This window comes from Lycorma delicatula, chromosome 2 (genome assembly GCF_047948215.1).
Source record: "Lycorma delicatula isolate Av1 chromosome 2, ASM4794821v1, whole genome shotgun sequence".
NCBI classification, from domain to species: domain Eukaryota; kingdom Metazoa; phylum Arthropoda; class Insecta; order Hemiptera; family Fulgoridae; genus Lycorma; species Lycorma delicatula.
In genome coordinates, this window is record NC_134456.1 from 31748148 (window position 1) to 31764032 (window position 15885).

The 15885-nt window shown below is 29.5% G+C and overlaps 1 protein-coding gene across 3 annotated transcripts in view; it reads right to left on the reverse strand.

Annotated features, from left to right (window-relative positions):
- Pex1 (peroxisomal biogenesis factor 1) overlaps nt 1–15885 on the reverse strand; it is a 117420-nt gene that overhangs the window by 18966 nt on the left and 82569 nt on the right. For all 3 annotated transcript variants that reach the window (XR_012755441.1, XM_075358590.1, XM_075358591.1), the window contains exons 14-17: nt 14875–15009; nt 5936–6000; nt 2974–3033; nt 375–561 (exon numbers count right to left, since the gene is read on the reverse strand). Coding sequence is in view for 2 of the 3 variants with exons in the window: in XM_075358590.1 (XP_075214705.1) it covers nt 375–561; nt 2974–3033; nt 5936–6000; nt 14875–15009 (447 nt within the window). In the remaining variant the exon portion in view is untranslated. The remainder of the gene's footprint in view (nt 1–374; nt 562–2973; nt 3034–5935; nt 6001–14874; nt 15010–15885) is intronic.

Sequence of the window (15885 nt, forward strand, 5' to 3'; positions counted from 1 at the left end):
TAGTGTATGTTCAAAAATCAGAGAGTATAAATGAACTTTTACAAAGAAATTTCTTCTTTTTTTTTCACTGAAAAAATCAATAACTCAAGATTTTTAAGAATGCAATTGCATCTTTAATTGGCAGAGTTGAAATATGCATTCAGGTTGGAAAAAATTTTAACAATTGAAGTAAAAATTTTATTTTGTGAAATAATTAATTAACTTACTACTTATAAAATAATGTTGTTTGTTTTGTGAAATTATTTTGATATAAATATCATTAAGTGATTTTAGTAGAATACCATATTCAATATAAATTATTCATTATAAACAACCAAATATTCTAAGACCCATATTTTTTTACTACGTATAACAATAATTTTTTTTAAAATTACCATATCAGGTAAGGGGCAATGAAGCATGTGACCAATCCTACCAGGTCTTAACAAAGCTGGATCTAATAGATCAGGACGACTTGTTGCAGCTAAAACATAAACTCCTTTACGTTCTTCAACACCATCCATCTGCGTCAATAACTGATTAACAACTCTATCCATGACTCCTGAACTATCATGACCTCGTCTGCAAACAATATTTCTTTTGTATATAAACAATGTAAATATAATTCACATCTATTACAATTCTACACTATCAAAACATCCTGTACTTTGGTATCTCTCAAGTCAATTTTCATACATTTATAAAAACTTTTTTTTAAATTCTATAAGATATCTGATTTTCTTATTTATACAATAATAGTAAGAGGGAAGTAAAATATAAAAGAACAAAGTGCAGAAATAAAATTAAAAATATGTCAAAATTACGTCAATCACAAACAGAAAGAATAAATAGAACATTTAATAAGTGAGGAAAAAAGGTTTTTGATAATAGGATTCATTCTTCAGAACAGAAATTGTTAAATGATTGTATAGGAGAAAATGTTTATACAACTACAGACCTCATAATCACTAAAAGAATTTAAGTTCCATAATTTTATGATTAAAAGCAAAATTAGAGTGACTAATGACACCTTTTATTAAAGGTGTTAGATGGTCCAATTGTTTATGGTGTGGATATGTACAAACAAATTTATATATTTAGATTGATAACAGGTCTTTTCTCATTGGCTTGCTGCTCTCAGACAACAATTTCCAACTACTAATTTTTTTTTTTTTTAATTTCATGAACTCTAAGATACTTGTTTTATAATACAATATTGCACTACATAGAGTTTTTCTAGAAAAATACCAAAGTTCATTTCAACTGAGGTAACTATAAATTACAGTCAGGCTCACTTCTGTTGTCGTACAAGCTGATTCAGTTACCATAAACCGATTTTTTAATGTATAAATAACAAAAATTTAATGAAATGTAGTAAAAGCAAAGTAGATGGACCACTGAATTCACTTTTCGTGAAACGAGTTTTTATTGCGCGTTATAAAAATTAGTGATACTAATTATGAGCAGCATTGTGCAATCAAGTTTTCTGTTAAACTCGGTGAAAATTCTACTGAAAATTTTTCAAAATTGAAAAGGGCATATGGAGATGACGCTCTGTCACGAGCTAAAGTTTTTAGGTGATTTAAAGCATTTTCTGATGGCCAGGAATCAGTTGCGGATGATCCACACTCTGGAAGATCATTAATGTCAAAAAGTGACGACAATGTTGAACGAATCTGAGGCTTGATATGGTACAATCGGTGATTAACTGTCAAAATGATTGCAGAACAATTGAATTTGAACCATGCCACAGTCCATCAAATTTTGACAAACGAATAGGAGATGAAAAAAGTTTGTGCAAAATTGGTCCCAAAAAACCTCACTGTTTTGTGCCAAAAACAGAAAAACAACAGGATGGAAGTGTGCTGCGATCTTCTAGGGCAAATTGAAACTGATCCTGACTTTCTAAAAAATGTTACTACTGGAAATGAATCTTGGATATTTGAGTACAATCCAGAAACAAAACACCATAGCAAGAAGTGGCACACTTTAAATTCACCACGTCCAAAAAAGGCAAAAATGAGCAAATCGAAACAAAAGCCTGCATGAGACCAGCCATCAAAGACAACTGGATGCTACATCATGACAATGCACCTTGTCACACTACACTCTCAATTAATGAGTTTTTGGCAAAGAAAAACCTTATTCAATTTATGAAATTTTAACAAAATTTACAGAAATTTGTGCATCAGGTTGATACAAAAAGTCTAACAAAAAAAAAAACTGTAAAAAAATAATAAAGCTAACACATGTTTTTCCTTATCGATCTCTCAGCAATACAACAATGGACAAAGAAAAACTTTTTGCAACTCAAGCATTTTTGCAGCATTACCAGAACGCATGCAACCTGTATTAGCATTTTGACTGGAGATTAAACTTGGACATCAATGTTAAAATAAACAGTAATTGATGCCAGTGGTAGCATTCATCATCTCTGAGGCCTAAAAAGTTTAAGCAAAATCATTCAGACAGAAAGTTTACGGCTACAGCTTTTTGAGACATCAAAGAGATCGCTTATAGAGTTCTTTGATCATGAAAGTAACTGTACATATGATATGTATTGTGAAACTCTTAAATATTTTTAATGTTCTTTCAGAACAAAACTTAAGAAGCTGTTCAACAGGATCTTATTTCTGCACAACACAGCCTCACATTGCAACAAAAACCATTTCAAGAATTACATTAACTGCTGGGAAATCTTTGAATATCCACCACACAATTTTAACCTCACATCTTGTGCTTATTACCTTTACCCAATTAAAACAATGGCTTGCATCACATAGGTTTGAAAAGGATGTTGAACTAAAAGAAAAAAATAATTAATTAGGGTTTTAAATCACTAGTGGGAAAATGTTTTACAGAACAATATTATAATTTGAATTAATACTTTACAATGAAATTAAAAATTTTTATAAACATTTCATGTATAATAAGCTGGAACAAAACAAAAATTTAAGTAGATAAAGAATAGAAAATTAAACAATTTCTACTTACCTTGGTGCAAGACTATCAAACTCATCGAAAAACAGAATACAAGGTTTGGCTTTCTTTGCCCTGAAACAGAGATAAAGGTAAAATTTATAAACTAAATGAGTTCATACATCAATATATGTTGACACATTTACCTGACACATGTTGAAGTGCTGGTGGATAACAAAGTACATAAATAGTTGAACAAAACATATAGAGGAAATAGGAGAAATAGGATGGCAAAGGAAAAAAAAAATTGTAACAGCAAACAATCTTAACAGTGAGACATGTAGGGGTTCTAAAGGGATCTTGCAAAAATGAAAAACAACAAACCATGACAGATACAAAAAAGCCTTCATTAGGAAATTCCTGAAAAATGTTAAGTAGGAGATAAACACAATCATCTGAAACAATATTAGCAATGTAAAAAGTAATACACTAAAGTTTACATATAAATATTAGGTTGTAGACTTAAAAAATGTTGGCAATTTGTAAATTTCAGTTCCATCATTACTTACAACACCATCACCAATTAATGCTGTGTTGACTAAAGTTTTTCTGATCCATCCAAAATCAAGGAAATTCTGATAAATCATGATGTTACCCAGAAGCAAACTGAAGTACCACTAGACAACATGAGACATCTAAAATTAACCTGATGTGACCCAAATGTAACCAACAAATGCTCTTCACGGTAACTAATCTCATATTTCCATGGCAATAAAATATCTTCTATGAACTATAGATTATCAACAATAGCTTATCATTCGGTCTGTTACAGTTGCATTAACCGACGTTTCACAAAGACTATATAATCAGACTCGATCACATGAAGGCAATTATATCAACTGATTCCAAGCTTCTGTAGACATCCATGTTGAGGAATTTCTAAATTCCTGAATTTTGCTGGGAAACCAACAAAAACTGACGAATATATATATATATATATATATATATATATATATTCAAGTTCTTGTGAACGCAGATAAATGTAGGCAACCAAAATTGTAGGAGGTTTTGTACTAAAGCACTTAAATAACACTTTGTGTTAACATCTTTTATAATTAACTAATACAAATTTAAACATGTTTTATAAAATAGTGTTAAGACTATAATAAAAGAATAATTTAATTTGATACATTATAAGAAAATTGAAACTGTTAAATTTGAAACAGAACTAAGAAATTTGAAACTGTTATTTTGGTTAAATTAATTATCAACCTAATTTTAAAATTATTTATTCAGTAGTAAAATACACATCATGTTCAGTTACAGAAGTTTCTTTTTTACTAAAATAATTATTTGTACGTTTATAAAGAAATATTAACTCTATAAATAAGCTACAAATAAGAACAAATTATAAATTCTGTTCGTTTAAACATAATTGGTATTGCATTTATTGTTTGTTGAATATAAAATTTCTAAAGAAAAAGTAATCTAAGCAGCAGAAAACATACACCCAAACACCTATTTTATAGTATTCCAGGGAATAAAATCGAAGTACAATTTTTTCACCAGCTACCAAACTTGCCAGGTTTGATCATCTACAAGATCAAATCTACATAGATTATTCTAAACCTTTTTAAACAGCATGTCGACATGAAGTTATAGTATTGCTCAATCAGTGCCAATACATAGGTGACCTTCATGACTAATCAGCTAATGAAAGCATCATTGAGCGACTAGGTTTTTCATTGAACTACAACTTCATTCATTCATGGGTATGTTGTGTGTTTTGTGATGCTTAAAATAGCTGATGTTTATGAATAGCAAATCAGCATTAAATTTTGATTAAAGTCTTCTAGAAATCCATAAAATGATGAAACAAGCTTCTAGTGATTAAAACTTTAATCATACATGTTGTTATGAATAGCTGAAACAATATAAGAGTTGTTAGTCAACAGATGATGACCTGCTTTTGGAACAGCTATCCAATGTAATGTGATGATGTTCATATTGCAATGTTTGTGAAATTGTAATTCAAATTATCATCTGACAATAAAGAAAATAGTAGAGTAATGCAAAATATTGATAAAATGATTTTATGGCATTCATACAAAACAAATTTAGACATGCGTAAAAAAATTTGGCCAACTTAATTTAAGTTTACCACACTACTCCTGTTTCATAACTTTTTGGTCAAAAACTCTTTGAAAGAATGAAGATTAGAGACAACTTTAGTTAAGAAAATCTGCAGATGAATCTATACATAATCCTGAATGATGTATATCAGGACTGCTTTCAGGAGAAGAAACAATGTTGGGATCTGATCACCACCTCAATAGATACTTAAACTAGGAAAGGCTCACTTAATTATAAATGTGTCCACAAAACTAATAAAAAAGAAACTTTTTGAACAGACCTGTATTTTCTTGGTTACAATTATGTTTTTTCAAATTCACTTATTACAAGATTATCTGAACAAAAAAAGTGTAAAAAAATTTTTTTAGCAGGAATTACATAAACTAATAACTACACAATAGCAAATATAGTAAAAGTAAATGTTACGTGCAGGTAAATATATTACAAATACTTATTCTTTTAAATAAAAGTGAAAAACTTAGATTATACTTTTCAATTTTTGGCATTCAATATAATCAAAAGTAAGTCCATTAATTAAAATCACCGACTCACTTTCATACATTTTCAGAACAATATATTAATTTGAAAACAAGTGACTTTCCAAGATAGAAATGATTTGTAATTATTTGATCAACAAATTGGTTTTTCTCCTGCTCATTTTAAAATTAAAAACAAACTGGTTGTTTAACAAAATGCGTTGCAGTAATCGATAAAGTTAAATACATCTGTTTATATTGTGCATATGAATCTGAAATAACTTAACGTAAAAAACTGCACAGATTTCTCAGTACAATTTAAAATTATAACAGAAAATTTACGCATAAATAATCATAAACTTTAAATCATAATAAAATTTTGTGAAAGTTCAAAACAAGTGGAAGATTGATATTAAAAAATTACATACTTTGCAAAAACATTTCGAACTGCCTCTTCACTAGCTCCTATGTATTTGGACAAAAGTTCAGGTCCCTAGAATTACAAAAAAAAATAAAAATAAAATATTTTACTAAATGAATTTATAAGCAATGAATATCTGTTAAGTGGCTTATTACATGTATTTTCTTAGTGTTATCTTCTAAAGAATAAGTCATTAAAAGAGCTATGTATATTAACAAATAAAGCTGGCCTTCACACTCAGTACCACTCTTCTTCATATATAAGTAATATGCAGTAAAGTTTATCTCAAGAAAAACCAGTTGGAAAAAAAAATCAAGCCTAAAGAAATATTTCAACAAAATAAGTATTTTAAAATTAAAAAGAACCTAATTTCTAAAAGAAACAAAAATTTTATAAAATTGTAAAAGACTATCAGGATATTGGCCCTTTCTTTATCCATTACTCAACAATACATTTGCTCTTTCATTGTTAATAAAGTGGGTTTCTCATTATCTAATTCATGTTAATTATAGATATTTAAAAAAATCTTAATTACTAATAACCAGTGTACAACAAATAAAAGTAAAATTGTTTCAAGCAAACTTGGGTTATGCATCAATGACCAAATTTACAGTATAATTTATCACTTTTTTCACATTTAATTTCAAGTAAGGTAAGGGTAAAATTTAGCTGATGAAGAGACAAAAAGAGTAAATGCTCCAAAGACAATAGATTGTACAAGGTGAGCAACTTAAAACCAAACTAGTCAGACTGAACTGCAGTTATTTGAGTATCACCTTATTGCTGCTACCATTGCTATTACTAGTGGCACTATTGGTTGTGTTTGTTACCATTCTTGTCTACTGTCAGTTGTTTTTCTAAAATATTTTATTCAATTGAGGAGAGAGTTGCTATAGTGGAAGCATATGTGTGTTCTAGATCCTTTCAAGAATAATGTCAAATATTAGCAGAAAAATTTCCGAATGCCAGTATTCCAGCAAAGAGTAGCATAACAATTTTGTGGCATACAATGGTATCAAAAAATGAGGTGCCGTATGATTCTTCATGATTTAAATTTGAAATCATATCATGTAGAACTGAGAGATAGGCTCAATGCTGTATTTCATGTCGGGCAAGGCACAGTTTCATTTATCTAGGCATGTTAATTTGCAAAACACCAGATACTGGGCAACTGAGAATCCTTAATAGATGTTGATTTGATGATGAGCATCCACTTCATGTTGAAAAAATCAGTGTATAGCATGTTATTTCTGATATCGTACAGCGAGGCCAATATTTTTTGACCAGACTGTAAATGCAGAATTGTAGGGTACAATTTTAGAAATATTCTACATTCAATTAACATTATAAAAAAATATACAGCTTCTTCCTACAAGACCGAGCAACATGTTACTTACCTAATTATTCACTAGCATGTGTTCATGCAGCTTTTACAGAATAACAAACTGTCAGCAGAATGCAGTGTGGACTCTGCATTCCCCAGATTTCTCTAGTTGCGATTTTATCTTTCGGGAATACTTTAAGGATAATTAATGAATCAAATTCCTACAGTATCAATGAACTGAAAGGGAACATTCAACACGAAATCAACAGCATTGTCAACATTTTGCATCATGTGACTCTCAATGTGATCACTCGAGCACAAAAGTACAACCCCGACCAGGGTGCTCATTTTAAACATCTTTTGGAAAAAATATGGTAATTATATAAAATTTTGCTAATGTAAACACAGAATTTAGTTCATGTTTTCATTCAATCATTAAATATTAAATGTTGCAATTGTGTTTAGTCTGCAGTGGTTCCATTTTAAGCTGATCATCAGGTATACTAGAGGCTAGGTTCTTCTGCCCAGCATGGTGAATATGCTGCCAACAATTTTGGAACAATTATGTATTGACAAATAAAAGTATCCTTAGTATGCAGAATATGACTTATTCACACCTATATTACAAATCTCGCAACATTTCCTCAACAGATTTTCCTCTATCATATCAAACACATACTGAGTATATCAAAAGTGCTCAATATTTTTTCATTTGTCATGTTATACAGGCATCCACAACAAATATCATCAGCAAAGTAATACAAGCCTCAAAAAATACTGCTGCCACTTAAAAGTGCATGGTTTTTTACTGCACAAGATTTTTCAAAGTAAATGTTTAATGGTGATTTTTTTTAAACAAAACTTTATTTCAATGGTGTTCAATGCCAGACATTTTGAATTGAGTTGTCATAGCACATTACACAAGTACAGAGTTGTTATTTTTATTAAAGAGAAAAACAAAATGCAACACAAGCCCAACAATATGAATACTGTTAATCTATGAAACAACAATCTACTTATTATGATTTTAAACAGAATAAATAGAAGATACCTATTTTTGAAAGTTTGAAAGGAACCTCATATAAAGATAATAACAAATTAATAAATGACCAGAGGTTGAAAATAATTTAATTCTTAAATTAGGAAAACTAAATTCATAAAGGAAATTCAAAATACAACTGTTACAAATAACATGATAGAATACATTTTCTTCTTAACTATACATGTAATATATTCATATGTATTCTGCTACTCATTGTTTTGCTTGTCATGAATATAATTTTGCACACACCCATATGGTCAAATAGCTTTTTAAACTTACAAAGATTTTTCACATGAGAAATTAGCTTTATTTGTGTCATTTACAACAAAAACATGGTAAAAACTTTCAAACAGAAACTCTAAAAACTTGTACAGAATATTGAATAGCACTGAATAAGGTACCTTTCTGATTGCACCATATCCAGTAATTTAAATTTGCAGCATGTAACAATACAAATTATTCTTTAATAAGTAGATATCAATATAGCAACTATGCAATAGCACAAACAAACCAGTAATTTTAATCATAAACTTACCCAAAACATCTTTAAATCAAACTAAAAAAATTTTAACAAATTTTTGCTTGTTGAATTTTAAAGAATTTCCTTATTGTTTTTAGCTGTAAGTTTGACACACATTGACACACATTACTGGATATGTAGCATGTCTTCAATAACAATTTAAAAACACTATACTATCATTTTTCAAATTTTTATTATTTGTAAAATATAAGATTTTAACATTTTATAATATTATCGTATTTATTCAAAGATAGGACCCCCTCAAATGTAAGACCCTCCAAGTTTAGCAGGCAAATATAAAAAAAAAAAAAAAATTTGCGAATGTTATTTTTGTCAGTTTGACAGGCTGTAATTCCTAGAAAAAACAGTTATTTGGGTATTTCTTTGTTACTGCACATACAGTTAGTTGTTGGCTAAAAACAAATTTTACCCTTTCAGGTGTTTGCGAAACAATGCTATAGTATTTATCAGAGGGGGAGGGGGGTGAGATAATGACCTTCACACAGTAGCAGCTTCAATCCTATTACCTGCTTTCTTTTAAAGTGAGTTTCTCTTGTATTTTGTCTGTGTTAACAGTAAAATGAAATCACAGAAAAGTTTCACTGTAGGGTTTAAGTTAATGTTTTGGAATTCACTGAAAAAAATGATGCACGAGCAGAGCAGCGGGTCAAGAGTATTCAGTACAATCAAACATGATTTGTTACTAGAATAAACAGAGAGATAAATTTAAAGCCGCGAAAAAAGGAACTCAATCTTTTCGTGGCCCTAAAAAAAGGACGCCATCTCACAGTGGATGATACACTGATTGAATGGGTGGAAGAGAAGAGAAGAGAGAGTGCTGTGTAGTGAACTGTGAAATGATACAAATGAAAGGATGTGAAGTAGCAAAACACCATGTAAATACGAGTGACTAAAGCCAGTCATGGGTGGGTGGTGCGATTAATGAGAAGAAAGGGATTTATTTTGAGGTGAACAACTTCTTTGTGCCAACAACTACCAGCAGAATATACTGACAAAGTTTTGGAGTTTCAACAATACGTATTATGTGAAAGAGGATAAAATCAGTACCTCATATCTCAGATTGGAAACAGAGATGAAACACCTGTCTTTTTTGAAATGCCGCGTAACACAACTGAAAACAAAGTGGGTGTCCAATGTACTGGTGAAAACAGCTGGAGCAGAAAAAATGAGATGTACAGTTATATAAGCCATTTGTGCAGATGGAAAAAGATTGCCTCCTAATGTCATTTTTAAAAGAAAAACTTTTCCAAAGGGAAAACTACCAAGAGGTTTACTTGTTCACATACAAGATAAGGAGTGGATGGATGTGAAAATAATGTGCAACTGGCTAGAAGTTGTTTGGAATTGCCGCCCTGTAGCAATGTTAAAGAAACAAGGACTTCTCATTTTAGATAACTTCTGTGACCATTATGAAGATTCTGTGAAGAATCAAATTAATGAAATGCACACAGATGCTGCAGTTATTCCAGAAGGCCTCACTTCTGTACTGCAACCCTTGGACGTGAGCATCAGTATGTTATTCAAGGACCATGTTAGTTTTATACTACACGGATGGCAGATTGAGATCACAAATTCATGAAGAGTGGAAAAATCTAGGAACCTTCCACAGAGCTTCTTTGCAAGTGGACTGTCAAAGTCTGGAAGGAAATTACTATGAAAATGATAATTAGGAGTTTCAAGAAGACCGGCATCTGCACATTGAATAGAACGGAAGATCACCTCATATATGAGGATTCTGTGACACAACTGAGGGAGAGACTGATATTGATGACAGTGAAGACAAGGATGATGATAAAAGCAGCAGTGACTCCACGTAAACAACTGTGTTCCAGGTAATTAAAACACAATGCCACACTTTTTGTATTGTTAAAATAATGGCAATTGGTTTGAACTATAAATTCGTAAGTTGTACATTTTTGTTTTTAAGCATACCAGTACCTGTGAACCTGAACAAAGCCATGCCCCTGATGTCAAATAGTATGCATCCTCAAATAACAAGACTTTTATATCTGTATAACTTATAACAGTTAGTGTTTAATAAGAGATACTAAATTCATAGTTCGGTAATACAGTTATTTTTATTTTAATTTTCCAAAATACCCATTTGTATGGACCCGCCTTGAATATAAGACCCTTCCAAATTTTGGGGTACAATTGTATTAAAAAAAGGGGGTCTTATTTTTGAGTAAATACAGTATGTTTTACAATATTTTAGGTCAATAATAACATATTAATCAATAATGCTTATTGAAGGATGTATGTACACATGAGCTATTTTTATATTTATACAATTAATTATATATATATATATACATACACTCACTTATATATATTTATAAATTTATCAAACAAATTCTTATCCAACTGGTTATATAAAATATATTAATGCAGTATACATCAATTTTGTTGATAGTACACTTGATTTTCGAGACACTTGATTAACATTTACATATAAAAGTTAATTTGTACTCACACTATATTTTGTTGAATTATGTTTGTTATCAAATTTTTTCCCTTTATCACGGAACATTGTCAATCAGGCTATTTTCTTTGATGGAGGTTATAAGGTTGTACCATTGGTCTTGTATTACTTTTGGTATTGGTTACGTAAGTTCTACCTATATGAGGCATGTCTTTTTAAATAAGGCCTATTTTATACAAAAACACAACTGCATGACATAGAAAAAACTTCACTGCAATAAAAAATTTCAAAGATTTCCCAGAAAAGTCACTTTAATTCTTGAACTAGTTCTGTTTCAGTGTGGGGCTGAGTATTGTCATGTAAAATTCCAAAAAACTGTCATGATGATCCCATTGGAAGCTTCCCACATCATTTGTTCTGAATAGCACATCAAAATCTTTAAGTTTCACAAAAATAACTGCATTTACAGTACTTCTATGATCAAGGAACCCTACAAACAATATCCCTGTAGTATTAAAAAACAAAGACCATAAGCTTTCTGTTTAAGTTAATCTTTCTATTCTTGTTAAACTTAAAATGGGCCTACAAGATGATGAATGCTAGTCTTAGCTTCAATCACAATGTGAGTAGGATATTCATTTAGTAGTGCTGCAAAAATGTTTGAGTTGCAGCAAGACACTTTTTCTCATGTCTGCTTATCAACTATTGTTGGCACCCACTAGATGAAAAACTTTCTTTAACCCTGTTTTCCTGTTAAAATTTCATTGACCACTGAACAAGAAACACTAAAAATAAATTTAATAATTATGAAACAGTAAATAGTATATTTTTATGAATTTTTCTGTTCATTTTTTCAACAAATCATATGTGATTACAGGTGGGTGGATCCAACATTCATTGTCGTTAATGATTTAAAACTGATGATCTTTAAACTTTATCTTCATATATAACATTTGGTCCATAAACAACACAAATTTCTTTGTGGATTTTATAAGCAGATTTGTCTTTGCCATTAAGAAATTAATTATCACTCGAACCTCAGATTTTTCAAGACAATTTATTTTATCACTCACTCATTTTATTCAGTTATGCAGATCAGTTAATCAGAACATAATTGGTCTTTGTCACCAAGAGATGACTAATATATAAATAAATGCTATGCAAAAGCTATCTGTTTGCAAAGTACAAATTGTTGTCAAAGTTGAGATACCACTTATTTAAAAAATTTGCCTTATATATTTGCCTGTTTTTAAGTATGTCTTCAATTGTGTATGTATATTACTGTGGGTTTATGCATATTTATTAAAGATTCAATTCTTGTTGAAGTTTTTTCTATTGTCATTGGGTTCTTTAAGTCTTATTTTAATAAATCTTGTAGTTCAGCTGATGTATTTTCAATCATTATCCAGTGTATTTTTTATCATATGTATTGCAGTTGATTTCATATATTTCATGTTGATTCTGTATTCCTATTTTTTTATTCTTAAAGTTTAAAAAAAATTTATTTTATTTATTTTACTGTTGTAAGAGAATGTGCAGTATTTAAAATTGTTTGTTTGTTTATTAATTGTGATATTTTACATAATATATATAATAAGTAAAACAAATTGTTAGGGATATAGGATGTAAGGGGTATACCGAAATGAAACGACTAGCACTAGATAGGGAATCTTGGAGAGCTGCATCAAACCAGTCAAATGACTGAAGACAAAAAAAAAGTATATATAATAAACAAATTCAAACTTAATAGATATTTCAAATTAACTTATGGCCATAAAATTTAAAAAAATAACCACACTACACTGTACAAATCAAACATAGCAGCATGTGTGTTCAATAATGAACATCCAGAAATCACATAATTAAAATACACAAAACAAGTTAAAGAAAATTAAAAAAATCTGGGAGAGTTGCATAACTTTCCCAGCAAAGGTGAGAATGTTAAAGTTCTGCAACTCTAGCTACAGACTTCTTATTAAAAGAAAAAATTAAGTGGAACATTAAAGTATGTACAAGTAAAGAATTATTATTCTATTTTTTCAGTAAAATTTTGAGATACGGGACTCACAATGACCAATCTACTTCCTTTCCATCACTTTGACCAACCGTAACCAAAATTAAATGTTATCAATGACCTATATTCAAAAGTCATCATGGAAAATTTTGTAAAAATCAGTTAATCTATACTGAAGATATCAAGCAAAACAATAATTGGGGAAAAAATTAGATTTATTATCCCCACTTCATAATGAAATTGCCCAAATACATAACCAATGTGATACATTAATGCAATGGCATAATTTAATATGTGAATGTGACTTAGGCCAGAAACAAAAAAAAAGAACTTTTTGACCCCACCATTATAGGGGTTTGAATATCTCAGCAACTTAGGATATTAAAAAAGGGTATTAAATTTACCCATCTGAGTTAAGCTTTGAGATAAGCCTGCCTTCTTGACCAATTGAACCAAAATTAAATGAAATTTATATACTATGTACAGAAACACAGGTCAAATTTCATTCAAATCAGTGCATCTAGTGTAGAAATATCAGCAAAAAACAAGCCAATATACATATGTATGTAAATAAGCTTCCAGAATTTTTCAAAGCTAAAAAATGTTTTTTCTTTCTTTTTTTTAGAAAAAGGTATTATGAAACAAGCTCTGCAAAAACTATGACACAAAATTTAATCAGATTAGTACACTTTCCCTCATATACTATGCTACATAGCTCTGCAGTATACATACAGCCTTGAAAACAGACAATACAGATTGTAATAATAGTAATAGACTAATTAAAAAGGATTTACACTTTTAAAAAATTACATTTTAAACAGTATAAACATACATCAAATACAACAATCTATCATTAATTAATAAGTAAATACAAAAACACACACACACACACACATACACACACACACATTTTTTTTTAATCTGAAATCAGGCAAAATATGAGTAGAAATAGTAAAAATAATGGTATATCACACAGACTACAAATAATAGAAATTCATACAAACTTACAGCCAACACAAACAAGAAATAAACCAAGCAACTGAAACCAGATAAAATGGATAAAGGAAACCAATTGTCTAATGAACAATTTTCTGTAAGATAGAGGATCAAAATCTACTCTCTAAAACAAATGTAATAATTTTTATGATTAAAGCATTTATTAAGTATTTCTACAGCTATGAAGCTGTCATCATGTTTCCTGCTATTGTATAATAGTGTTCATTTAAATCGATTTACAAGAAAAAATCCTCAATTTTTTTTAAATGAATAATTCATGACATATGCATAAAGGTTTTATTTGAGAAATGTGATATTAAAATTTTGTAAAAGGTGAAGATATGGTACACTTGCTTAGAATTCAAACCTATAGCCCTTTGGATAAAAGGCAGAAGTGCTATGTCTTTGCTATGGAGGGTCATTTTAATACAAAACATGTAAATGTTGCAAGCAGATTGAAATGTGCAATTTAAATTTAACACCGCCTTGTATCTCATATACTGATATCTAAAAATATGATAAATTATCATAATAAAATTTAAAGTTCACTAAAGACATTAATAAAATATTTAATCTAATATACATCAAATATTGTTCATGTTAATACCTTTACGCTAATGAAATTCAAACCAGCTTCTCCAGCTAGTGCACTTGCTAACAATGTTTTTCCTGTTCCAGGTACACCATATAATAAAACACCACTTTCACTGCGCAATGGACATTGCTCATATATTTCTCCAAACTGTAGCAAAACAGAAATAATTTTCACAATGTATTATTATGGATAAAAGGAATAAATAACATTTTAAAACTTAAATATGCCATAACAAAGCATAATAGAAGAAATTACAAATACAAACATTAAACTAAACAAAGTGATTAAATTTCCCAACAGAACACAGTTGCCAGTTGTTCTACATCCAAGGACTTATTAGTATGATCCATTTGTGTAAAAAGCAATATTTTTAATCTTGTTTCTCTCAGAGAGAAAGAAAGATATCCATAACAAAACTGTTTTTACTACTAGTAAAAACTGATAAATAATTAGCTCTTTTGATTTTTGCAATTTTCTAAAATAAAACATTTAAAAAATAACATTCTGATATATCAGCTTTATAGAAATTGTTGACTTGTGTTACTCGAAATTATGTTAGGCAGAGAGAGTTCAAGATTGGCTGACAAGAATTGCTGCTAATGTTGAGAGGAGATTAAGCTTTTTGGCAACTTTTTTAAGACAATTCAATTCCCCATTTTCCTTTTATAATTACACTAATGACATATACTATATTTTAATAACTTTTTATTTTAAATGCTTTTAATTATTCTCTTTTATCTAATCTCTTAGTTGTTCTTTAATCTCTTAAGTTGTTCTTAATTATATAGCAAAGGTATGAAAAGTAATCCAATTTTTGATGGCAAAACACAATTCTGCAGTTGAAATTCAAGACAGATTTTAAATATTTATGGGCTGACTATTAAAGTGACAATAATGTAAAACAGTGGTGGTGTTCATATAAAAAACGGTTAATGAATGTTTATGGTAAGAATGTAGCGGCCAGCCATCAGTGATAACAAATTTGATTGAAAAAAATTAATATTTTCACAATCTTGATTTATG